This window comes from Mobula hypostoma, chromosome 3 (genome assembly GCF_963921235.1).
Source record: "Mobula hypostoma chromosome 3, sMobHyp1.1, whole genome shotgun sequence".
NCBI lineage: Eukaryota > Metazoa > Chordata > Chondrichthyes > Myliobatiformes > Myliobatidae > Mobula > Mobula hypostoma.
The window spans coordinates 95,073,847-95,100,005 of record NC_086099.1 but is presented as its reverse complement, the minus strand read 5'-3'; the positions used below and the strand labels follow the sequence as shown (position 1 = coordinate 95,100,005).

Below are 26,159 nucleotides of genomic sequence, written 5' to 3'. Positions count from 1 at the left end.
CCACCGATAAGTAGTCACGGAGCTTCACCAGCGCTATTAGAGGCTCAGCCATAAATCGTTGGAATGTGGTGAAAAATGGGATCCATAGAGGATATTTACATAGTCATGGTGCAAATGCCATCTCAGCAGCCTAGGAGGTTGGAGCTGTGAGCAGTAACTGTACCAGCTCTGCTGATGTATCCTTCCCCTTTAAATGCCCCTTTATCACCTTGAAATATTTTTTTGTGGGGATTGATAAATGGATTTTTCCCACAGTGGAAGCCAGACACTGTATATCGATTTCAGACAAGAAAATCATGCATAGAGCACTAGCATTTACGTTTGTATATTGTTATGTTTTGCCTCCATTTTGAAAGAAAGAAAGTTTCCTTTTTTTTTTACCTCTGGCCTGTTGCACTTGCATTCCCTGCAACCATTTTTTGCAGCCCTGCTGAAACCTGGCTGTTATAATTATCCACAGGACAAAGTGAGTCACAAGCACAACTAGGCCTTAAATGCACCCCAGGCCATCTGCCCTGCAATTTTATTAAATATCTGAGACATCTAAAAACAGATCAGGGGACTTGTTAATTTCTCACATTTAAAAGTACTTTAATTGAAAACACTGAATGAAACTAAAAAGCATTTGCACTTCTTGATCAAATTTAGCAACCTTTTTCAAATGAAAGGGGCTGTGCCCCTTGAGCCAGACTATGTGAGGGTCTGGATGCACAAGGCGACTGGCCCTCTCAGTCTGGGACGTCTGTGCTCTGACTCTGGAACTGAGCTGGTCCCTTAGCCAGGTAGCAGGTCAGACCTCAGCTTATTCTTAGCTTCCACATTGCAAAGGGCAGACACAGAGGTTAGGAGTGAATTGCCCTGCACACAGCAGTTCCCTGAGGAATCACCAGCAAAAAAAAATCTGCAGCTGGGAAGTTGTATATTAAAAAAAATAGATGAGCAATTATGACAATTGTAAGTGGTTAAATATTCTTGTTGCCATTTTGAAAGTCAGTTGAGAGGTCAGGGGTGAGACAGTGGTAGCAAGTTTTGTTCCCTTAAGGGCACAAATGATCTAGTTGGCTTACACAGATGGACAATTTTTAAATCAGCTTCCTTTTTGTTCTGTAGTAGCCCTGTAAGTTACTGGATTTTAGCTTTGGTTTCACAGTTTGCCATGACAAGACATGAATCTACACATTAGGTTTCTGGTCTACGTCATTTCACATTTAATCCAGTCCATCCCGTATCTGTGTATTTTTGCAACTTCTTGGTGCACGTGAAGCAGATCTGCATTTGAACCATGTGACTTAATTACTATCCGCAGCTTCATGAGAAGTTTGATAACCTGAAGAAGACTCATCAAGATGAGAAGAAGAAGCTAGAGGATAAGAAAAAGGACCTGGAGGATGAAATGAATGCTTTCAACAAAAGGAAAGCAGCAACTCAGTTGCTTCAATCGCAGGCTCAGCAAGCTTCCCAGACAACCAAAAAGGACAAGAAAAAGTATGTCGATTTTCAGTATATTTGTAAGCTTCTGGTTTATCTTTGCAACTTACTGTAAAGATCTCCTAAACCGACTTTAAAGCTCAAAAGGAAGAGTGGTGTGAGGGTAAGGGTGGGAGTAGAAGCAAATCAAAACCTGCTTCTCAAGTGGCTGGCAGCAATAATATTTACATATGAGAGAATTGTGTTAACCCCTTTTCCCTCAAGCAGATATCATGTCTTGTTAGATGAGAAGAGACCAGATTACCCAGAAATGTCCCTGTAGGTTGCTTGCACTTCCTAAAAATTACTATGAAAAATAAAGTTCATTTCTAAAGGGTAAGTACCCATCATATTAACAGGAGCTGGACTGAATGTGAACTTACTGCAGAGTTTTGTCTGTTTTCGTTAAGGTTTGGGTAATTCTAAATAACTAAAAGAATTAAAAGTGAAATATAAAAGAAATAGTGGAATTAATTTTACTCCATACATTGAGGTGTTTGAAATGTAAGAATACTAATCTCATGACACTGCATAATTTGTGCAGTGTTAATGAGGTTTTGTTGTATTGTTGGTTCTGAAGAGTGTTTTCAGGGAAGTATTATGCTCTGATACCACTTCTGTCATCGTCAAAATCTTTCTGCAGGTGGCTTAAACTTGGATGGTAAAGAAATATTTTCTGGGTCAAAAATCAATTTACAATTGACTTTCTCTACATTCTAATATTTGAGTTTTCATATTAAAGGCTAGAACTTCTCTTTAAATTTCCATTAAATCAAGGCTTTTTTTGTGATACTGCATTTATTTATAGCAAATTAGACCATTTACAACTTTAAAATTCTCTTGTAAAATAAACTTGTGAATCTTTATTACCTGTTTTATATTGTTGCAGTTTGCATTCTCTGCCCCTGCTACTGTAACAGTCACACTTGTTTGGGCCTGCAGAGTTGTGGAAATCAACCTCATCGCCACAACCATCTCTACAAGTAGTGATGTGGCCCAGTTAGTATATTCTGAGGTCGAGTTCCCAGCTTAACCTGATCATCTTGCAGCTTGGATCACTTCTGCCAAAAGGTTTTGGGACCATCTTGTCTCTTGTTGGCAGCATTTGAAAATAGTTTAAATGAATTGAAGTACAGGTTGCTCTATATTCCTAAGAATCTCCTGTTATAGAAAATAGCATTGCAAAACAATAGCTAGAGAATTTCAGGCTGAAAATAAGGTTATTTTTGCCAGAGTTTTTTTCAAAACTGAAGGTTGTTAATAGTCATAAGTTTATTTTGTCACTGAAAATTAAGCATGCTAAAGGCAGCTGGTTTCATAGAGTATCAGTGGAAGCAAGTGCTTCTTCATTTCCATTGGCCTCCCACAATTAATTTAGCAGCCTGTGTTAATAGAAAATGGCATCTGGTTACTGCAGAGAGGTTAGATGTGAACAGATTTTTTCCCAAGAAACAGGTTCTTTTTTACTGCTTGTTAACTTTTAAGTGGTTCTCTAGATGGCAATCAAGATTGCATTATTGCAGTTCAGCCTGCATAATACAAATATTGTTTCCTAATTCACTAATGGTGTTGTATCCAGTTTGCATTATGGAAATACATATTATAGGAGAAATGCTGGTAATGCAGAGATTGCCCAAAGAATTACAGACGACCTATTAATCGACCCTACAATTTTTACCCATTTATATAGATGTGAAAATGTAGTTGAGTTTAGTGAAAAATGTACGGAGAGTGGGATGTCATGGCCAATGAGTTGATGCAAAATAACTTGATCCTCAAAACAGTTTTGCATTCCTAGGTTGGTGAATGATTTTGCCATGAGTTACTACAACTGAATTTTTATTGTTTTAATTCACTAAGCTCTATTTAGTTTAGTTTATTTCTGTAATAAATTTACTACAACCCTTTTTAGTTTATCTGCTTGACCCTCTCTAAGTGGACTGTATGTTCGAAGTTGAAAGGGAATGATGGCTGTCAGGGAACCCACATTAACAACTAGGTAGTTTGCCTATCACCTTCTTTGTGTTGGCTGAATTGGTGTGGTCGATGTATAGAACTGTTGGGGGAACTGGATGAGTACTGTGCGCAAGTTATTGCCACTCAAAACACTTGTTGATAACAGGAGTAGCCTTTGTTGTCTTACCATTTGCATTGTGAGCATGCTGCACACAAACCTCTACCACATTAGCATGTTTTTTATATATAATTCTTCTGGAGTTGCTTGAAGACGTACAGGATAAGTGCATTCCTTAAAGTATGGCAGTGAGTGTTGCAAAGCCAGGTAGTGTAGTCATACAATTCAGTTATGAAGTCTGTTCCATAATCAAACTAAAGCATACATGTAGATAATAGGTAAGGACTAGATTGGACTTGGCATTCCATTACTATTGGTATTCTATCTTCTGAAATTACATATCTTGCTGCAGCATCTTTTGGAAGACAGATGAAAATGTACATGTGTATATTCTTGACGTTTACTCTTTTCCATATATGGTGCCTGACCTGCTGAGTTCCTCCAGCATTTTGTGAGTGTTGTTTGGATTTCCAGCATCTGCAGATTTTCGTGTGTGTGTGTGTGTATTATTTTGTTTTGTATTCCTTGGGTCAAAAGGGATGAGGTAATCAATGTCAGCTGCTTGGTTTACAACATCAGTCTCAGAATTCTGAGGTGTACACACTTGTGATTTTTCTCCATCGTGAAAAGAGGAAACTGATTCAGCACTTCTACATTCTATATTTCTGCAATACTTGGTTACACCTTGGCATGTGAAAAGAGTAATTCTTCATCTTCCTGGTTAATCCTGGCTGGCTTTCCAGTGAAGGCTGCTACATTGTTGGATAAGATGATCTGCAGAGATGCTGTCAGGTGGACACGGAGATACTGTTCAAAGCCAAAAAGAGAATCATCTCCGATGCCCTAGCCAGTGCTTTGGGATATTAGATGCATGTTTTCTCTTTTTTTTAATCCTTTAAATCCTTTCAGGCTGAATGCAAACATAATGAAGTTTTAACTCTAACCACCAAATTATATTAAATATAACATGGAATGATTATAGTGTGCTAGGCAGTGAAAGCTTAGTATGTGGATTCTGTTCTCATCCTACCTGTGATGAGATATCAATATAGAAGGCTGAAAATCAAATAATTTTATCTCAGGCAGCCTAGGATATAGAGAAATGTTCTATTAAAATGTTTTATGCTTCTCCATTAGCTTTGAGTAATTTGTGCACACCACCCTTTGAAATCTTGTCCCACAATTTGTAATTTCTCATCTTTGCAACCAGAATGAAAACCACCTACGTCTGCACATTGACTTTCCATTTGCTATGATTTTGCCCCTGCTTCTTCAATTTCAATTTGTAAATTCTTGCTCCCATATGCATTATTTGCTCTGCTTCCCATACTCCTGTCGTTTCTTGATTTCCTGGTGCGTAACTCTATTCTTTCATCCAGGTCACTGATATCTATATAAGCATCCAAAGATATCAAAGATTCAAAGTATGTTTATTATCAAAGAAGTATAAGTTATACTACCATGAGATTTGTTTGCTTACAGGTAGTAAAAATAAATAAAAGGCCAACATCCAATACCCCATTATGATATCCCATTATGTACTAAAAAAGGAGCCCTTCAGGGCAAAACAAAAGAGATTTGTCAGATATTTTATGGAGTTTGCACTGTCTCTTTTTTGCTCAATTGCTGTTTTAGAAAAAGGATACCAATGCAAATTAGTGTCAGAAGGAAGACTTGGGAGAGGTCAGCACAAAAAGAAAACAAAATTAGTTTAGGTAAGCTGACAAGCTGAACGTACAGTAGTTCTAAAATTATCTGTTAGTGAAATTATAGTGAAGAATCCTAGTTCAAGTACAGTGATCAAGATGTTGGTAGGTTTGATACCCAAATCAGGTTAACTTAAGTGTTTAAATTAATTTAGTTTCTTGGTTGCATTTAGGCAATTAGTTAAGCTATTTAAGCAATTGTTTCTATAACAGAATAAAATAGCTAAAAAGATGCTTGGGACTTCAGTCAGTTTAATCTTTTAGCTGCTTATGTGTAAATGCTTCTGTGGTCTTTATACACTGAAAATCCTTAGTTTCCTTAAAATAATTTCTCTGTTCATTTGAGTGAAAAGAAATTGCTCGGCAACTCTGTTCTGTCTTCAACCAGAATATTCGTCTCCTGCTCTATCCTGTTCTTAAATGACTAACTATCAGGAAAAATTTCCTTTAATATTCTGACATCTGGTAAATGTCATCAGAAATATAGTTGTTTTTACTGCAATATGTTATTAGAAGATCGGTCTGTTGGAATGATGTACTCCCCGTGTGTGTGATCTTCCTACAGATCTTTAAATTCTTTTGTAGGTTGCACGGTTATCTTTTATCTTGTTTTGACTTTATAGGGAAAGTAAAACTATCAAGTAGATGTTGTTGAGACTTGCTTCTAGTTCAGATTATTTATCTGTACAGAACCAAATTGATTTTAATATGATCAAGGTGGTCATTCAACATGGCACTCGTGAATTAGTGTCAGAAGGAAGATATGACAGTGTTTGGCAAAAAATATTTGAGTGTGGGTGGGGTAGATGGTAAGTTTCAAGTGTGACATTCCCAAAGTTAATATTGGTTAAATAATAGTGAAAAAATAATTCAGGTACAGAAATCATGGTGCATAACTTTGCATATTCCATTTCCTTGCTTTGTTAATAGAAAAACAGATGCACTGTCACAACTGCAGTGTTTGGGAATGTCTTCGCTATGTATCTTTTTTAAATATAGTGGATTTGGTTAATTGGGCTGTCAGTTCACTAGGACAGCCACTTATTTGGGACAATGTGGCACCTAATTGGGACAGGAGACTGTTGCTGAACAGCTTCTAACTAGCATCAGTCGTGTGCACTTGTGTGGCCTTTAGACACTATGCCATGCTTAAAGCAGACAGTTTTCAAATGGTGTCAGTAGCATGTGTTTGTGTTCAAAAAGTTGTGATTTTTGTCACTGATAATTCGCAAAAAATATGCAGTAAGGCAATTCAGGACTCTCTTGCTCACTGTGGCTTCAAGCATTCAGGCTTGGAGATGCCAGAAATGACCAGAAGTGATAATGAAACGATTTCACTACTTCAGCAAGTTAGGAACCTGCAAAGAATTTTAAGGTAGCGACAATCATCTTGAATGTTACAATGAAAGTGAAGATTTGGAGTATGCAGTTATCAAAAACATTCTATAAGGCAGTCCATTACCTCCACTAGGTGTCTGCGCTGGTTTTGTTCATCTACAGTCAATCAGAAGAACACAGAAGCATGCACTGAATAAATTCCTCCGTCAATAAATACAGTATTAGGAACTAATGCACAGTTTTATAGTACTGCAGTATTATTGGTAGTGTTTTTAATTTCGGTACTTCATTGAAATACATAATTTGTACTCAGTTAAATGGTAGTTTGGCTTTTTTATACTTTTTAAACTATTTTCATGAAACTTTGGCTATTTGGGGAAGCTGCTTAATTGGGCCAAAAGGTACTGGTACTGATGTGTCCCAATTAACCAAAACCCACTGTATTTAGTTTTTGGGTGATGCTTATATAATTGGTTGTATGGAAACTTTCAGTAATAGGAAAAAATAGTTAACTGAATAGCATGTCATCATTCTCCAATGTAACTAGCATGAAACCTGGAATATGTAGCTGAGACAAGAACATCAAAGTAAATCAGGAAATAACTTGAAATTATCTGGGTGCTGTTGCTTTTGCTAATGTTCAGAGCTAGTGACATTAAGATAAAACAAAGCATAATTTGTATCCTTGCCATTCTTCAAGCATTCTTTTTCTGATTTGGACGAAAGTTCACGCATGGGATGGGGAAAATGGGGTTGTTATTATAGTGGGGTAGTGGTGCATAGGAGTGGTCTGCAGCAGCTGTGGCTGAGTCTCCAGCTGTATATGCTTATCAGGTTTCACGTGCCAAAGTATTTTGTTAATTAAACAATCACACCATTGTTTTTGCTGTTTTAGTTATTTCACTGTTTGCTTAATTTAACGTACCATTAATGGTTGAGGACTGTTAAAATTGTATGACTTGCACTGCATTCAGAGTATGTTCTGTTGCATGTTTCCTACAACACGTTCATATTGATAGGTGTCTCCCTTACTCACTCTTGAAGTTCTCAAATTCAGTTTCCCCAATGGACACTCCCCCTTGAACCCTTTTCACGCAGTATGAAATAGGAGTTTAAGTTCTGTGTGTTTGTGTTTGCCACGACAATTTTAGTTTGGTTCAACTGATCAGTATCTTGAGAATTTTGAATATCCCGCTTAGATATGTTCTGTTTTCTTTAATCTGAATACGTAGTTTCCTGGAGCCAGATGTCACATAGACGTTTCTTATACCATAAGCAGATCTGCACGTAGCTCTGGAGTTGAGATCTGGACTCCGGAATGTCGTGAGCTGTAATAATGTTGCACTAACCATTACGCTACTGTGCTGCCCACACAATTCTGACAAGTTTGCATATGAAAGCACTTCTGAATCACTGCTAGGCAGCATAAATGGCAACGATCCCAGTCCCTGGGGAAGCCACAGTGGTCACCATGCACAGCACATTTGCTCTCTGCTTTTAATGCAACAAGTTTCTGATCCAGTTCATTAACTGTTCAGTGATTCCTTGCATGGTCTTCCCATGTGGCACTAAATCAAAAGTTTGCTGAGTTCAGGATACATAATCCCAAAAGAAGTGCTCTCAGTTCACGGGTTCCACGACCCCTTGAAGAGCTCTGGCAATAGTAGCTCTCCCTGTATTACAGCATAATTTTTTTCTCTTTTCTGACCCCCCCCCCCCGAAGATTTGCTTTTTTCCCTCCTATTGCACCCTCCTCTGAAGAACTCAAATAATTTCCTCATGTCAGAGAGCAGACACTTCCAGCATAATTCTTTTGCGGAATTTTTATATGTGATTATTTTGACGTGTCCATGTAATGATTTATATATTTATATCCATATAATTCATATTATGATTTTTTTTAAAGAATTCTTTTTCACAACCATCACCTCCCTTGTTTTTCTTGGGGTGAGGGGGGTAGTTTGAGGCCTCATTCTCATTCATTGATTTTTAACATATCCAATTGTAATAGTTGCTTTTGTCCTTTATTTTTCTCCAAAGTTCTTAATCATCAACTTTACTTTAACTAGATGGATTTAAAAATAAAAGGTTAAAAGACCACACCATTAACTTGGTTTTAAAATTCTTTCAGTAATACAGAATTGGTTTTGGAACTATTTGGTGTTTTCAGGTAGAATGTTCGAAGGTATCAGTCATTGCTAGATATCTTCACTTCTTGTGGCAAAAATGGTAAAAATATCTAATAAGTAAAGTTTTAAGATGCTGCCAAAATGGCCATTTATAATTTGGATTGTGATCAAATTATAGATAACTTATGTCAACTTAATTTTCATTTGTGCAATCATGTTTCTGTCGTAACTTTTTCTGTAAAAGGTTCCAAAAACATTTCTAGATTATTGAAATAATTTCAAATCTTGGCTGGAGTGATGCTCTTTGACTATTTTTTCCACTCTGCCTAGTTTGAGTGAGCTGATTTAATTCGGATACAAGTACAAATACTGCAGTTGACCTTGGCATCCTGTAACTCACGAGTGGAAACATCTGCATGATTGCTACCGGATTGCTGTAGAGTGAACTTTGTCTGAAAGCCCATTTGCTCTCACCCAGTCAGGTGACAATTGGCCTTCGCTATGAAGACCACTCCCAATCAATTAGCGTGCACAATTTGGGCTCTTGAAATGGGAAATACAGTAGGTTCAATTGGTTGAGCTCTAACGGGGAAGCAGACTGCAGTAAGGCTGTGATACAAACTCTAAATCAGCTGCTGTTTAAGAACTTTTCAATAGGCAACACCTAAAATTTAGATTAGATTAGATTATGAGGACATTCAATCCTCGTTTATTGTCATTTAGAAATGCATGCATTAAAAAATGATACAATGTTCCTCCAGAAAGATATCACAGAAAACACTGGACAAACCAAGACTAAAACTGACAAAACCACATAATTATAACAAATGATGTAACAAATGATTAAGCATTTAACTTGTGACCAGTGTCATGATGATGAGCCATGACTTCTTTTGGCCTTTTATAGTAGGTTGTGTTGTTTTAGCACTCCTTGCATTTCAAATGACTGAACATACAGGTCTAAATTACCAGCAAAAATCTCTTTCCAATTACTGCTGTAAGCTTTAAAATAATTTATTACTAAAAGACACCATTTTGAGTGAGCATCACAAGCCTGGGATGGGGAAGTGCGTGGATCACAAGATGCTTGTAAATCTGCCAGAATCCAAGACATACACAGGATGGGAGCAGCATTTAAACTACCGTATCCTTTCTATTCTCTGGGGAGAGAAGGCTCTGTCACAGCTCTGCAGAAGATGCCTGCAGCGCCACAGCAGGTGACAAATCTATCCCTATTCATTCTGCCAGTTTCCCAAACGCTCTTTCATGGGTGCAGTCTGTCCATTACCTGGACAAGACTTGTAACCATCTTCAGCAGTCCAAGTCATGTTTTGCAATAACAATCCAACCAACTGTTTTGGAAACTTAGATCCTGAATGATGAGAGGAGAGGGCAGGACCTGGAATGTCTCCCAAGCACTTTACAATACTCATGCCTGACTTATAACAAGAAACAGGGCTGCACCAGTCATTCCTCAGCCCTTTTAGATTATGACTAATTCATATACTTTATCCACCTAATACATCTTGTATTAAAGACTCTCAAAATTTGAGGCCAAATTTTTACTATTTGTATCATGAACAGTACTGACCTCAAGTTAAATTCTTTCAATTTTCTCTCATTTGATATTCTTAATATTCATAGTTTAAATCCATGCTCTTTTTGAACATTTGTCTTACATGTACCCTTCCTGTTTTTAATCTGCAGCTGTGTAATGTTCTAATATGATGACTTTGTCATCAAATCCAGTGCTTTTCAGCACGACGTACAATTTTAACAATGGCAGTTGCTAGGGAGTATGTGGCATTAGAACGAAAACCTAATGAAACAAACCCAGTAATTTTGAATTTCTGCTGACTTACTGAACTAAATTGTTATATTTCCATATATTGAAGATTAAGGTAACAGGGAGTATAGAACTGAGTCATTCCTCAAGTGGTTCTAAATGTGAGGAAACATTGCACTGAGTTTAATTACATAAAGAAATCACTCTTCAATGCTCTTGCCTGTAAAAGAGTCATTTGAAACTACATAAAGATCATTACATCATTTTGGTTTAGAAATTTAAGATATTTTGATTAGTCTGGTAGACGTTGTGGGTTTTATGCGTGGCATTCTTAATTCTTGCATGAGTTTGTTAAATATGTGAATTTACCAGCTCAAGCTGTGCTTTTTTATTTGAAACATAATTTGCTATATTTCTCAGGCTATTTATTTGTAGTTGTAATTAAAGGCAGCTGTTTGTAAATATGGTTTGTATTTTTAATCGCTGCTTATGGGATTGTATTGGAATGCTACACATTAATTTATAGCATATGATTTCTAATTGTTTTGTTTTGTTTCCTTTTGTTTGATTGCAGTGCAAGCTTCACATAAGCAACCCTGGCAAGTCAAGGATACCACCCTATCCATCTGCTTAGCTGTAACGCATCTTCCATCAAAATGTCCATCCATTCTTTTTTACAGAAATAGTATTAAAAGAATATTAACAATTGTCTTTTAATATAGGAAAATAGGAAAATCCTTTAGTGTGGATTCCATGAAATGAAAAAAGGAGTGCACCTTGTTTCTGAGGGGCTTGGGGAAAAGTAAAGTTTCTAATGAATTGAAATCAAACTGTAGTTAACATATTAGGCTAGTTGTCATATTCCATTTTGTATGCTGGAATTAGGGCAAGGCACTCTGCAGGGAAGGACTGATGTATATAGATCCTTTCCCATTTGGAATCTTACAGAAATCAGATCCAGACATAATAATTTGCAGATAACTGATTCACAGATTTTACTGTTGTTACCACAAGATATGGGCTGCTTCAGAAGTAACGTAATTTTATTTTGGATCATTTGTATGAATCTGATGTTTTCCTAGTTCCACGAATATATTTCTGATGTACGTGTGTTTCTGTCATTAATAAGGTGGAGTTTAAAATATTATTTGTACTTTTTTATATGTACGCACTAAAGCTGCTCTAACTTGGTGCTGTGTTTCCGTTTGGACAAATTTTCCCTTTTGGAACCCTTTCCCAAGTGGATGATTAATTCCCTCATGCCAGATGTGAATTTGCTTCTGTTACTGATGCTGATCTGTTTTCTTCTGGCTTGGTAATGCCTCTCCTCCACTGCTATTAAAACAAGCATCAGAATTATTGTGCCATTTTCGCAGATTCACACTTTTCAGTGGTAGGTTTCCGTTTTGTCTAAATACATGTGGCTCTGGACAAGGAGAGGTGGTACCTACCTTGAGGTATGCATGAATAGTCCTAACAATGCCCTCCATTTGAACTACGCGCATTTCAGTCACAAGCTTTTAACCACACGCCAGTTACTTTAAAACTCTACATGTTATAAGATGTGAAATTATACTGTTTGGTAAATTGGACCTAATCTATTGAATGATACATGCCATTTTTTTTAGAGGGAATCTAATTTGAAGGCACTGTCTTTAAAAAGACTTTGTTACTGCAGATTGCCATTTAAATCTGTATAAAGGTAATCTTGAAATTTGTATTTCTTCTCGGGGTTGAATTCTTATCAGTGTATTAATTTTACTAGTTTTTTTTCTCCTTTTTCTAAAAATAATGATACTGGTAAAGGCGTTACATAGTTTGATAGTTCAATGCCAACAAAACTATTTAATTACCCCTGTAGACCTTCAGTTCAAATTCCACCAAGTCCTTCAGTCTGCTTCATTTGGACAGAGCTTTTCCTCAACGTCAGCTGTGAGCTAGGTAGAACACCTGAAAATGATGTAGTTTATTGACTCTTGGAAAGAGAAAGAGTAACATAACTAGTTGTCCTTCTGAAATACTAATACCTGTCAGAAAGTATTAAAGGCCATCTTATTTTGGCTTGAAAACCTACTCCACTCCAAAAGAAAGGGAGGAAGGAGCAATATTAATGAAATCCTTAACTACACTTTTTCCTAATGACCTTACAGTAAGATTTAAAAATTAATCCTGCAACTATAATTTTGAGGGCTTGTCAAAGGAGAATGCTTTTAGCTCTATGCCCTTCCTGGATGATATTGGCTGATTACCCTGGCATCTGTTTTATTTTGTTTCTGTATATCTTCTGCCTTGTTTTCACAGTAATCCTTGGCTCTGCACGGAATAACTAATATCCCACAAATCTAATTGGATTGTACTTTCACCCTTGCATGTAAGTACGGGAGTTGAAGTTTTAATGTTCAGAATTGAAGCATATAGCCCAAATGATTGCTAGTCTGTACTCTGAGCTAATTTTATTAGTTTGGTTCAGAGCAGTTCCAGAACAACTAATATCTTGCACCAGCTGCCTCCCACTCCTTTCCTCTTTCTGTTTATCTGTAAAATGCCTTGCACATTAAGCGCTGCCATATTTTATTTTGCATTTATTGTGCTCCACATATATAATGAGGTAAACACTCTGGTAATCTTTAAGCATATAAATTTTAATACATTCATATGAACTCCAACATCTTAAATGAGCTTGTTGCTAAATATAATTATTTCTTTACGATGCACCATTACATACATATGTGTACCAAACCAGATGTCTCTACATTGCTTATGTGCAGTTCTTAAAGAGGTGAACTATGTGTACACAATGTACTTTTATGCTTCCTGCTTTCTTTATGTGAATTTATTGGGAAGCAAGTGAGGTGGAAGAGAAGAAATTAGTAAATCCTTAAATATATTTCAGATCTCAAAAGCTATGCTTTCATCACTGTTGTGGTTTTTAAGGTGATCATGAGTAACAGTAGTTCATTTGGATACTGTTATAAAATACTAAGCTATTTGTTATATCCACAATTTGTGTATTCTAGAGCACATATAAATATAATGGTGCCAGCACTGATGCATCTTGTTCAGATAGATGTTTTTGTATGACCCCTGTGTGGTGTGTGAAGTGTTTTCAATATTCCTCTAAAACCCTATGCATTGGAGATAATTGTATCACAGCTGCTTGTAACACTAATACAATTGGCTCCTAGAAGTGAAAGCCCAGAACCTGCATAACTTGCAACCTGTGTGACTTTCTTGTGCTTATGTGTATTTTGTGTTTTTTTTCTTTAAATTGAGAAGTTGTATTGTGGTCTTGTTTCATCAGTGTAAACTAGTAACCTTCCTTGTTCATTGTATGCAGCTTACTAGATGTGCTTGCAGAAAAAAGTCTATGTACTGTTTCTGTATACCTACACATTCTCCTAACGCTTTTGACTGTGAAATTGTAGGTAGAGATTTCTGATGTTGTGGATTTCTCTGGCATTCACTATTCTATATGATTACAGGTGGGAGGAAATCTGTCTCTTCACAGGACAAAGAAAAGTACATTGTATGTCAATTCCAATTTATGGCTCATAAGGGATATTTTGGGATATACTTATCTTCAGTTTAAAACAAAGATATTAGCTTCCAGGTCTTAAACGAAAAATACATTGGTTTATAATTAAGCTTCATGGGTCTAAAGTGGGGTACTGCGATTACACCAAGTAGGATACAATCTACGTAAAAGAAAAAAATGTGGTTTACATCTGGGTCAGGATTGGGTCTAACAGTGATGTCTGCTGCAGATTAATATTCTGCCAAGTTATTAGAAGGAAGCTAGCATCAAATGAATTGCACCACTAAAGGTAATAATAAAGGTTGACTGTCATCATGTTTGCTTTTTTTTAACAACTTGCCTTTTCAAGAAATTCCATTTGTGCACAGTTTTCCTAGTTTCTCCTTGGGGTTTGAAAGTGTGTTTAGACGGATTTATTCTGTTCCTCTTTGTTTTTACCCACCCTCCCCCTCTCTCCACTGTTTAACCAATATTCTTTCTTTAACTTTCCTCTATAGCTTCTTTATCTAGTTGTCCTGCTGCCTGTCCCCTTCTCCACTGGACAAGATACCCAAAGCTTTAGAAGAGCTACAATATATTCACACACCACGCAGAAGAATTCTTTCTTTGGTCATCATTTTATCTCTGCTCCTTGCTGGTTACATTTCTTGTACTGTAGCATGATAGATATGTATTTTATACATTTCATATGGAGGAAAATCCTAAAATATTCTACATGATAAAACCAAGACCAGACAATGCAATATTTATAAGCACCTAACCTTTTTAATTTGGGGTCTGTCTAATATAAAATTTTATTGTGGTATTGGAGACCATGGTGCCTCTGATAACATGCAGTAATCTTTTTGTTTAGGCCTGTTTTTTGATAGCCTTACAATTTTTACTTTTCAATTCATCTCTGTAAGTAAGCCTAAACCCACTTATAAAGACTACCTAAGAAATACATGTTTTTTTTTTGTTGATTACACATTTCAGACTCATGTATGCTAAATTGATTTAGTGGGAAAAGACCGATCAACTCTCAAAATGTTGACGCGTGATACTTCTTGTCACATAGATATCAGAGGGGAAACTGAAGGCGGCCAAGGTTTTTTTTAAAAATAAACTTATAACTGAATTTTTAAACTTTTTTGCTCAAGTTTTAGTATGTTAAATCAGGACCTTTTTATTAATATTGCATCCAGTGAAATGCTTTTAGTTGTTTTTTTGCAAAAATATCACCTTTAGTGTCTCCAGACTTTATACATCATCTGAACTACTTGACATCAGTGAAGCAGTTGCATTTGTTTACTTATGTAACATTTGGTCAATAATTGAAATCATTTCCAAGGATTGTTATTAAAGGTGAAGGGTGCAGGGGGGAAAGGCCATTTAACCCCTCTTTTCTGTGCCAACTATATAGAGTTACCAAGCTTAAATATCACTTAATTGGGTGTGAAGCCCTGTAGGTCACTACTCTTCAAATGCACCTTTCTACATTAATAAAGATTAAATATTTTGCAACAAGTAAAGTGCAAATAACGTTTATTCTAGTTTAGTGGCCAGTGTAAATATAATGAAGATATGAAGGCTGCAATCCTGATGTGGTACTGGATGAAAATTGTGCTCCAGTATAACCACACTGGCTTTTCAGATGTGCGGTGTTCTGATCTAGTTGAGTATGCTTTCCTGTAACAGATATCCTGTATTTGAACATTTGTTTGGAGACTGTGAAAAGTGAAATTTTACAACAAAATAAAGTGACTTTTAAACCACAGCTTCACCCTAATTCTCCATGTGATAAACACTCTAGGTTATGTGTTTCTTGTTTACTTTCATCTTTCATGCACTAATGTTTTAACTTTTTGATTCTTGATGTCTTCTTTTGAATTTAAATAAAAGCTGGATAAATTAAGTTCTGTATAGCTGCAATTTTGATATTTGTTTTGCAGTTTGCTATCAAATCACTATTTCATCCCCAACCTAGGAAGTTTCTCCATACAACAATGTATACTGGAGGTCTGTCAAAATTGCACATTGTCAGAAAAGGAAGATGTTGGCCTCACCTCGTGATGTAACTTTAATTCTCCTGGCTTGCTCACTGCAATTCAGATCTTGGATTTCAAAACTAGTGCTGCAGCAACAATAAAAATGCATTGAAACTATGAAATGCAAATTAATCAAATTTTTAAGCAAAATTAATGACCCTTGCATCCATTTTAACTCTGTTACATATAACTTTTCCAAACATAGGCACACTGCACCTTTAAAAGTATTTTAGACCAAAACTCCATCATGCATCTCTTTTGGGTGACAGTGAAGTTTTTACAGTATCCCTTTTTTTTTACTCCTTTGTTGAAGTAAGTATTTTAATAAAATTAAGGGGGAGCATTTCTTCCAAAATTAAGTTTGTTCTTGTCTAAAATAGAGAGATGGAAATCCTAAAAGGAACTATTGAAGAATAGTTGCCCTCAGTGTGTTGCAGCATACTGGTATGTAATTCTCTTAAAACTTCAAAGCGATTAGAAGCATCACATTTTGTGCAAGGAGAAAACATCTAAACCTAAAGTTGTCAAAAGAAGTCTCATTGGCCTTTTTTCCAAAATTTTAAAAAATTTAGAGCATTGCTTAAACAGTACAGCAAAATGCAAATAACCACCTAGATTTGCTTTTAGGAAGAGAAGTGAGTGCAGTTACTATTAAAAGGGAGAAGGTGCTCAAAAAGCTGAAAGACCTAAGGCTACATAAGTCACCCAGCCCAGATGAACTGCACCCTAGGGTCCTGAAAGACATAGCGATAGAAGTGGGAGGGTGACCAGCCAGATGTCGTGGTGCACATCGGTACCAATGACATAGCAAGGAAGAGTGAAGAGGTCCTGGACGGTGAGTTTAGAGAGCTTGGTAGGAAGTTGAAAAGCAGGACCTCAAGGGTGGTAATCTCAGGATTGCTACCTGTGCTGGGTGCCAGTGAGCGTAGGAATAGGATGCTCTGGAGGAGGAACAAGTGGCTGAGGAACTGGTGTAGGGGGCTGGGTTTCAGATTTAAGGATCATTGGGACCTCTTCTGGGGCAGGTGGGACCTGTACAAGACAGACGGGTTACACTTGAACCACAGGGGGACCAATATCCTTTCAGGGAGGTTTGTTAGTGCTATTGGGGAGGCTTTAAACTAGATTTGCAGGGGGATGGGAACCAGAGTGCCAGAGCTGACAGTGTGGCTGGGGTGAAAATAAATGATGTTGAAAGTTTAAGCAAATCCGCTGATAGAAAGGTTGTGAGTGGTGGTAAAAAATCTTCTGAGGTGTATATATATTTCAATGCCAGGAGTATTGCGGGGAAGGCGGATGAGTTGAGGGTGTGGATTGACACGTGGAATTATGATGTAGCAATTAGTGAAACTTGGCTACAGGAGGGGCAGGACTGGCAGCTTAATATTCCAGGGTTCCGATGTTTCAGATGTGATCGAGGCAGAGGAATGAAAGGTGGGGAGTAGCATTGCTTGTTAGGGAAAATATTACAGCAGTGCTCAGGCAGGACAGATTAGAGGGCTTGTCTACTGAGTCCTTATGGGTGGAGCTGAGAAACAGGAAAGGTATGGCCACATTAGTGGGATTGTATTACAGATCACCCAATAGTCAACGAGACTTGGAAGAGCAAATCTGCAGAGAGATAGCAGGCAACTGCAGGAAACATAAAGTTGTGGTGGTAGGGGATTTTAATTTTCCATACATTGATTGGGACTCCCATACTGTTAGGGGTCTAGATGGTTTAGAGTTTGTAAAATGTGTTCAGGAAAGTTTTCTAAATCAGTATATAGAGGGACCAACTAGAGGGGATGCAATATTGGATCTCCTGTTAGGAAACGAACTAGGGCAAGTGACAGAAGTCTGTGTAGGGGAGCACTTTGGTTCCAGTGATCATAACACCATTAGTTTCAACTTGATCATGGACAAGGATAGATCTGGTCCTAGGGTTGAGGTTCTGACTGGAAGAAGGCCAAATTTGGAGAAATGAGAAAGGATCTAAAAAGCATGGATTGGGACAGGTTGTTCTCTGGCAAAGATGTGATTGGTAGGTGGGAAGCCTTCAAAGGGGAAATATTGAGAGTGCAGAGTTTGTACGTTCCTGTCAGGATTAAAGGCAAATTGAATAGGAATAAGGAACCTTGGTTCTCAAGGGATATTGCAACTCTGATAAAGAAGAAGAGGGAGTTGTATGAAATGTATAGGAAACAGGGTAAATCAGGTGCTTGAGGAGTATAAGAAGTGCAAGAAAATACTTAAGAAAGAAATCAGGAGGGCTAAAAGAAGACATGAGGTTGCCTTGGCAGTCAAAGTGAAGGATAATCCAAAGAGCTTTTACAAGTATATTAAGAGCAAAAGGATTGTAAGGGATAAAATTGGTCCTCTTGAAGATCAGAGTGGTCGGCTTTGTGCGGAACCAAAGGAAATGGGGGAGATCTTAAGTAGGTTTTTTGAGTCAGTATTTACTAAGGAAGCTGGCATGAAATCTATGGAATTGAGGGAATCGAGTAGTGAGACCATGGAAACTGTACAGATTGAAAAGGAGGAGGTGCTTGCTGTCTTGAGGAAAGTTCGTGGATAAATCCCCGAGACCTGACAGAGTGTTCCCTCGGACCTTGAAGGAGACTAGTGTTGAAATTGCGGGGGCCCTGGCAGAAATATTTAAAATGTCGCTGTCTACGGGTGAAGTGCTGGAGGATTGGAGAGTGGCTCATGTTGTTCCGTTGTTTAAAAAAGGATCGAAAAGTAATCCGGGAAATTGTAGGCCGGTGAGTTTAACGTCAGTAGTAGGTAAGTTATTGGAGGGAGTACTAAGAGACAGAATCTACAAGCATTTGGATAGACAGGGGCTTATTAGGGAGAGTCAACATGGCTTTGTGCGTGGTAGGTCATGTTTGACCACTCTGTTGGAGTTTTTTGAGGAGGTTACCAGGAAAGTGGATGAAGGGAAGGCAGTGGATATTGTCTACATGGACTTCAGTAAGGCCTTTGACAAGTTCCCGCATGGGAGGTGTTAGGAAAATTCAGTCGCTAGGTATACATGGAGAGGTGGTAAATTGGATTAGACATTGGCTCGATGGAAGAAGCCAGAGAGTGGTGGTAGAGAATTGCTTCTCTGAGTGGAGGCCTGTGACTAGTGGTGTGCCACAGGGATCAGTGCTGAGTCCATTGTTATTTGTCATCTATATCAATGATCTGGATGATAATGTGGTAAATTGGATCAGCAAGTTTGCTGATGATACAAAGATTGGAGGTGTAGTAGACAGTGAGGAAGGTTTTCAGAGCCTGCAGAGGGACTTGGACCAGCTGGAAAAATGGGCTGAAAAATGGCAGATGGAGTTTAATACTGACAAGTGTGAGGTATTGCACGTTGGAAGGACAAACCAACGTAGAACATACAGGGTTAATGGTAAGGCACTGAGGAGTGCAGTGGAACAGAGGGATCTGGGAATACAGATACAAAATTCCCTAAAAGTGTCGTCACAGGTAGATAGGGTCGTAAAGAGAGCTTTTGGTACATTGGCCTTTATTAATCAAAGTATTTAGTATAAGAGCTGGAATGTTATGATGAGGTTGTATAAGGCATTGGTGAGGCCGAATCTGGAGTATTGTGTTCAGTTTTGGTCACCAAATTACAGGAAGGATATAAATAAGGTTGAAAGAGTACAGAGAAGGTTTACAAGGATGTTGCCGGGACTTGAGAAACTCAGTTACAGAGGTTGAATAGGTTAGGACTTTATTCCCTGGAGCCTACGTAGAAGAATGAGGGGAGATTTGATAGAGGTATATAAAATTATGATGGGTATAGATAGAGTGAATGCAAGCAGGCTTTTTCCACTGAGGCAAGGGGAGAAAAAAACCAGAGGACATGGGTTAAGGGTGAGGGGCGAAAGTTTAAAGGGAACATTAGAGGGGGCTTCTTCACACAGAGAGTGGTGGGAGTATGGAATGAGCTACCAGACGAGGTGGTAAATGCGGGTTCTTTTTTAACATTTAAGAATAAATTGGACAGATACATAGATGGGAGGTGTATGGAGGGATATGGTCTGTGTGCAGGTCAGTGGGACTAGGCAGAAAATGGTTCGGCACAGCCAAGAAGGTCCAAAGGGCCTGTTTCTGTGCTGTAGTTTCTATGGTTCTAGAGATTATGGAGGAATTAGTAATAATCTTTCAAAATTCATTGGACTCTGGCATTGTGCCAGAGGACTGGAAAGTTGGAAGGCAGCAGAAAGGAAATTATAGACCAGTTAGCCTGACCTCAGTGGTTGGGAAGATATTGGAGTCAGTTGCTAAGGATGAGATTATGGAGCACTTGCTGACACAGGACAAAATGGGACAAAGTCAGCGTGGTTTCCTTGAGGGAAAATCTTGCTTGACGAGCCAGTTGGAATTCTTCAAGATTAGAAGTAGGATAGATTAAGGGGATGCAGTGGATGTCGTATATTTGGACTTTCAGAAGTCATTTGTTAGCATTCATTTCAAGAGGTCTCGAATACAAGAGCAGGATGTGCTGCTGGGGCCTTATAAGGCACGGGTGAGGTCTCACCTTGAATATTGCGAACAGTTTTGGCCTTCTCATCTAAGAAAAGATGTGTTGGCATTGGAGAGGACTCAGAGGAGGTTCACAGGGATGATTTATGGAATGAAAGGTTTATCATACAAGGAACATTTGATCACTGTCTATACTCACTGGAATTTAGAAGGACGGGGGTGGGGGATCTCAATGAAACATTTTGAATGTTGAAAGGCCTACACACAGGTGTGGAAAGGATATTTCCAGTGGTGGAAGAGTCTAGGACAAGAGGGCACAGCCTCAGGATAGAGGGGTGTCCATTTAAAACAGATGCAGAGAAATTTCTTGCCAGAGGTTGGTGAATTTTGTGTAACGTGTCACCACTGGCAGCTGTGGAGGCCAGGTCGTTGGGTGTATTTAAGGCAGAGTTTGATTTGTTCTTGAGTGAAAGAAGTGCATGGAGTAAAGCCAGATCTAACATATAGAGAGGCTTTGAGGAAAGAGACGTAGAATAAATGGTGTAAAGGTAGTAAGGTAGAAGGGCTGAAGTGTGTTTACTTCAATGCAAGAAGCATCAGGAACAAAGGTGATGAACTGAGAGCTTGGATACATACATGGAATTATGATGTAGTGGCCATTACAGAGACTTGGCTGGCAGCAGGTCAGGAATGGATTCTCAATATTCCTGGATTTCAGTGCTTTAAAAGGGATAGAGAGGCGGGAGGAGGGCTGGCATTACTGGTCAGGGATACTATTACAGCTACAGAAAGGGTGGGTAATGTAGCAGGATCCTCTTTTGAGTCAGTATGGGTGGAAGTCAGGAACAGGAAGGGAGCAGTTACTCTATTGGGGGTATTCTGAGGGTAGCAGACACCAACAGAATCAACAAACTCATTCATAAGGCCAGTGATGTTGTGGGGATGGAACTGGACTCTCTGACGGTGGTGTCTGAAAAGAGTTGCATGCCATCTTGGACAATGTCTCCCATCCACTACATAATGTACTGGGTGGGCACAGGAGTACATTCAGCCAGAGACTCATTCCACCGAGATGCAACACAGAGCATCATAGGAAGTCATTCCTGCCTGTGGCCATCAAACTTTACAACTTCTCCTTTGGAGGGTCAGACACCCTGAGCCAATAGGCTGGTCCTGGACTTATTTCCTGGCATAATTTACATATTACTATTCAACTATTTATGGTTTAAGTACTATTTAATTATTTATGGTGCAACTGTAACGAAAACCAATTTCCCCCGGGATCAATAAAGTATGACTATGACTATTCTGTAGGCCCTCTGGTAGCAGCAGAGATACAGAGGAGCAGATTGGGAGGCAGACTTTGGAAAGGTGCAAAAATAACAGGGTTGTTATCATGGGTGACTTCAACTTCCCTAATATTGATTGGCACCTGATTAGTTCCAAGGGTTTAGATGGGGCAGAGTTTGTTAAGTGTGTCCAGGATGGATTCCTGTCACAGTATGTGGACAGGCTGACTAGGGGAATTGCTATACTAGATCTAGTACTTGGTAATGAACTGGGTCAGGTCACAGATCTCTCAGTGGGTGAGCATCTGGGGGACAGTGACCACCCCTCTCTGGCCTTTAGCATTATCATGGAAAAGGATAGAATCAGAGAGGACAGGAATTTTTTTAATTGGGAAAGGGCAAATTATGAGGCTATAAGGCTAGAACTTGCGGGTGTGAATTGGGATGATGTTTTTGCAGGGAAAAGTACTATGGACATGTGGTCGATGTTTAGAGATCTCTTGCAGGATGTTAGGGATAAATTTGTCCCAGTGAGGAAAATAAAGAATGGTAGGGTGAAGGAACCATGGGTGACAAGTGAGGTGGAAAATCTAGTCAGGTGGAAGAAGGCAGCATACATGAGGTTTAGGAAGCAAGGATCAGATGGGTCTATTGAGGAATATAGGGAAGCAAGAAAGGAGCTTAAGAAGGGGCTGAGAAGAGCAAGAAGGGGGCATGAGAAGGCCTTGACGAGTAGGGTAAAGGAAAACCCCAAAGCATTTTTCAATTATGTGAAGAACAAAAGGATGACAGGAGTGAAGGTAGGACCGATTAGAGATAAAGGTGGGGAGATGTGCCTGGAAGCTGTGGAAGTGAGCAAGGTCCTCAATGAATACTTCTCTTCAGTATTCACCAATGAGAGGGAACTTGATGATGGTGAGGACAATATGAGTGAGGTTGATGTTCTGGAGCATGTTGATATTAAGGGAGAGGAGGTGTTGGAATCGTTAAAATACATTAGAACAGATAGGTCCCCAGGGCCTGATGGAATATTCCCCAGGCTGCTCCATGAGGCGAGGGAAGAGATTGCTGAGCCTCTGGCTAGGATCTTTATGTCCTCGTTGTCCACGAGAATGGTACTGGAGGATTGGAGGGAAGTGAATGTTGTCCCCTTGTTCAAAAAAGGTAGTAGGGATAGTCCGGGTAATTATAGACCCAGTGAGCCTTACGTCTGTGGGGGGAAAGCTGTTGGAAAAGATTCTTAGAGAGAGGATCTCTGGGCACTTAGAGAATCATGGTCTGATCAGGGACAGTCAGCATAGTTTTGTGAAGGGCAGATCGCGTCTAACAAGCCTGATAGAGTTCTTTGAGGAGGTGACCAGGCATATAGATGAGGGTAGTGCAGTGGATGTGATCTATATGGATTTTAGTAAGGCATTTGACAAGGTTCCACACAGTAGGCTTATTCAGAAAGTTAGAAGGCTTGGGATCCTGGGAAGTTTGGCCAGGTGGATTCAGAATTGGCTTGCCTGTAGAAAGCAGAGGGTGGTGGTGGAGGGAGTACATTCAGATTGGAGGATTGTGACTAGTGGTGTCCCACAAGGATCTGTTCTGGGACCTCTACTTTTTGTGATTTTTATTAACGACCTGGATGTGGGGGTAGAAGGATGGGTTGACAAGTTTGCAGATGACACAAAGGTTGATGGTGTTGTAGATAGTGTAGGGGATTGTCAAAGATTGCAGAGAGACATTGATAGAAGTGGGCTGAGAAATGGCAGATGGAGTTCAACCCAGAGAAGTGTGAGGTGGTACACTTTGGAAGGACAAACTCCAAGGCAGAGTACAAAGTAAATGGCAGGATACTTGGTAGTGTGGAGGAGCAGAGGGATCTCGGGGTACATGTCCACAGATCCCTGAAAGTTGCCTCACAGGTGGATAGGGTAGTTAAGAAAGCTTATGGGGTGTTAGCTGTCATAAGTTGAGGGATAGAGTTTAAGAGTCGCGATGTAATGATGCAGCTCGATAAAACTCTGGTTAGGCCACACTTGGAGTACTGTGTCCAGTTCTGGTCACCTCACTATAGGAAGGATGTGGAAGCATTGGAAAGGGTACAGAGGAGATTTACCAGGATGCTGCCTGGTTTACAGAGTATGCATTATGACCAGAGATTAATTTGGAGAGAAGGAGGATGAGAGGAGACATGATAGAGGTGTACAAGATAATAAGAGGAATAGATAGAGTGGATAGCCAGCGCCTCTTCCCCAGGGCACCACTGCTCAATACAAGAGGACATGGCTTTAAGGTAAGGGGTGGGAAGTTCAAGGGGGATATTAGAGGAAGGTTTTTTACTCAGAGAGTGGTTGGTGTGTGGAATGCACTGCCTGAGTCAGTGGTGGAGACAGATACACTAGTGAAGTTTAAGAGACTACTAGACAGGTATATGGAGGAATTTAAGGTGGGGACTTATATGGGAGGCAGGGTTTGAGGTTTGGCACAACATTGTGGGCTGAAGGGCCTTTACCGTTCTGTACTATTCTATGTTCTATTAGGCATCAAAAGGTTACGGGGAGTGGGCTGAAGGGCCTTTACCGTTCTGTACTATTCTATGTTCTATTAGGCATCAAAAGGTTACGGGGAGTGGGGCTGAGGAGGGGGAAGAAAGGATTAGCCATGATTGAATGGCAGCACAGACTCTATTGGCAAAGTATATGGATTTTAAATAACCAAACAAGTTAGTCTGGAGTCATAGGTGTAGTTAATTTGCCAAGACAGAGGGTCCAGTGAGATGGAGGAACTGAGCGAAATACATGTTAGTAGGGAAGTGGTGTTAGGTAAATTGAAGGGATTGAAGGCAGATAAATCCCCAGGGCCAGATGGTCTGCATCCCAGAGTGCTTAAGGAAGTGGCCCAAGAAATAGTGGATGCATTAGTGATAATTTTTCAAAACTCGTTAGATTCTGGACTAGTTCCTGAGGATTGGAGGGTGGCTAATGTAACCCCACTTTTTAAAAAAGGAGGGAGAGAGAAACCGGGGAATTATAGGCCGGTTAGCCTAACGTCGGTGGTGGGGAAACTGCTGGAGTCAGTTATCAAGGATGTGATAACAGCACATTTGGAAAGCGGTGAAATGATCGGACAAAGTCAGCATGGATTTGTGAAAGGAAAATCATGTCTGACGAATCTCATAGAATTTTTTGAGGATGTAACTAGTAGAGTGAATAGGGGAGAACCAGTGGATGTGGTATATTTGGATTTTCAAAAGGCTTTTGACAAGGTCCCACATAGGAGATTAGTGTGCAAACTTAAAGCACACGGTATTGGGGGTAAGGTATTGGTGTGGGTGGAGAATTGGTTAGCAGACAGGAAGCAAAGAGTGGGAATAAACGGGACCTTTTCAGAATGGCAGGCGGTGACTAGTGGGGTACCGCAAGGCTCAGTGCTGGGACCCCAGTTGTTTACAATATATATTAATGACTTGGATGAGGGAATTAAATGCCGCATCTCCAAGTTTGCGGATGACACGAAGCTGGGTGGCAGTGTTAGCAGTGAGGAGGATGCTAAGAGGATGCAGGGTGACTTGGATAGGTTGGGTGAGTGGGCAAACTCATGGCAGATGCAATTTAATGTGGATAAATGTGAAGTTATCCACTTTGGTGGCAAAAATAGGAAAACAGATTATTATCTGAATGGTGGCCGATTAGGAAAAGGGGAGGTGCAACGAGACCTGGGTGTCATTATACACCAGTCATTGAAAGTGGGCATGCAGGTACAGCAGGCGGTGAAAAAGGCGAACGGTATGCTGGCATTTATAGCGAGAGGATTCGAGTACAGGAGCAGGGAGGTACTACTGCAGTTGTACAAGGCCTTGGTGAGACCACACCTGGAGTATTGTGTGCAGTTTTGGTCCCCTAATCTGAGGAAAGACATCTTTGCCATAGAGGGAGTACAAAGAAGGTTCACCAGATTGATTCCTGGGATGGCAGGTCTTTCATATGAAGAAAGACTGGATGAACTGGGCTTGTACTCGTTGGAATTTAGAAGATTGAGGGGGGATCTGATTGAAACGTATAAGATCCTAAAGGGATTGGACAGGCTAGATGCAGGAAGATTGTTCCCGATGTTGGGGAGGTCTAGAACGAGGGGTCACAGTTTGAGGATAGAGGGGAAGCCTTTTAGGACCGAGGTTAGGAAAAACTTCTTCACACAGAGAGTGGTGAATCTGTGGAATTCTCTGCCACAGCAAACTGTTGAGGCCAGTTCATTAGCTATGTTTAAAAGGAAGTTAGATATGGCCCTTGTGGCTACAGGGGTCAGGGGGTATGGAGGGAAGGCTGGGTTCTGAGTTGGATGATCAGCCATGAT

At 39.4% G+C, this 26,159-nt stretch overlaps 1 protein-coding gene across 5 annotated transcripts in view; it reads left to right on the top strand.

The window, feature by feature from the left end:
* LOC134344149 (septin-11) overlaps positions 1–16,157 on the top strand; it is a 93,490-nt gene extending 77,333 nt beyond the window's left edge. The window contains exons 9-11 of one of the 5 annotated variants that reach the window (XR_010017376.1): positions 1,307–1,485; positions 12,802–14,026; positions 14,533–16,157. Coding sequence is in view for 4 of the 5 variants with exons in the window: in XM_063043467.1 (XP_062899537.1) it covers positions 1,307–1,485; positions 12,802–12,826 (204 nt within the window). In the remaining variant the exon portion in view is untranslated. Of the gene's footprint in view, positions 1–1,306; positions 1,486–11,074 lie in introns of all 5 variants that reach the window. The other 4 variants (XM_063043467.1, XM_063043468.1, XM_063043466.1 and 1 more) reach the window with 4 other exon arrangements.
* Positions 16,158–26,159: the final 10,002 nt, after the last annotated feature.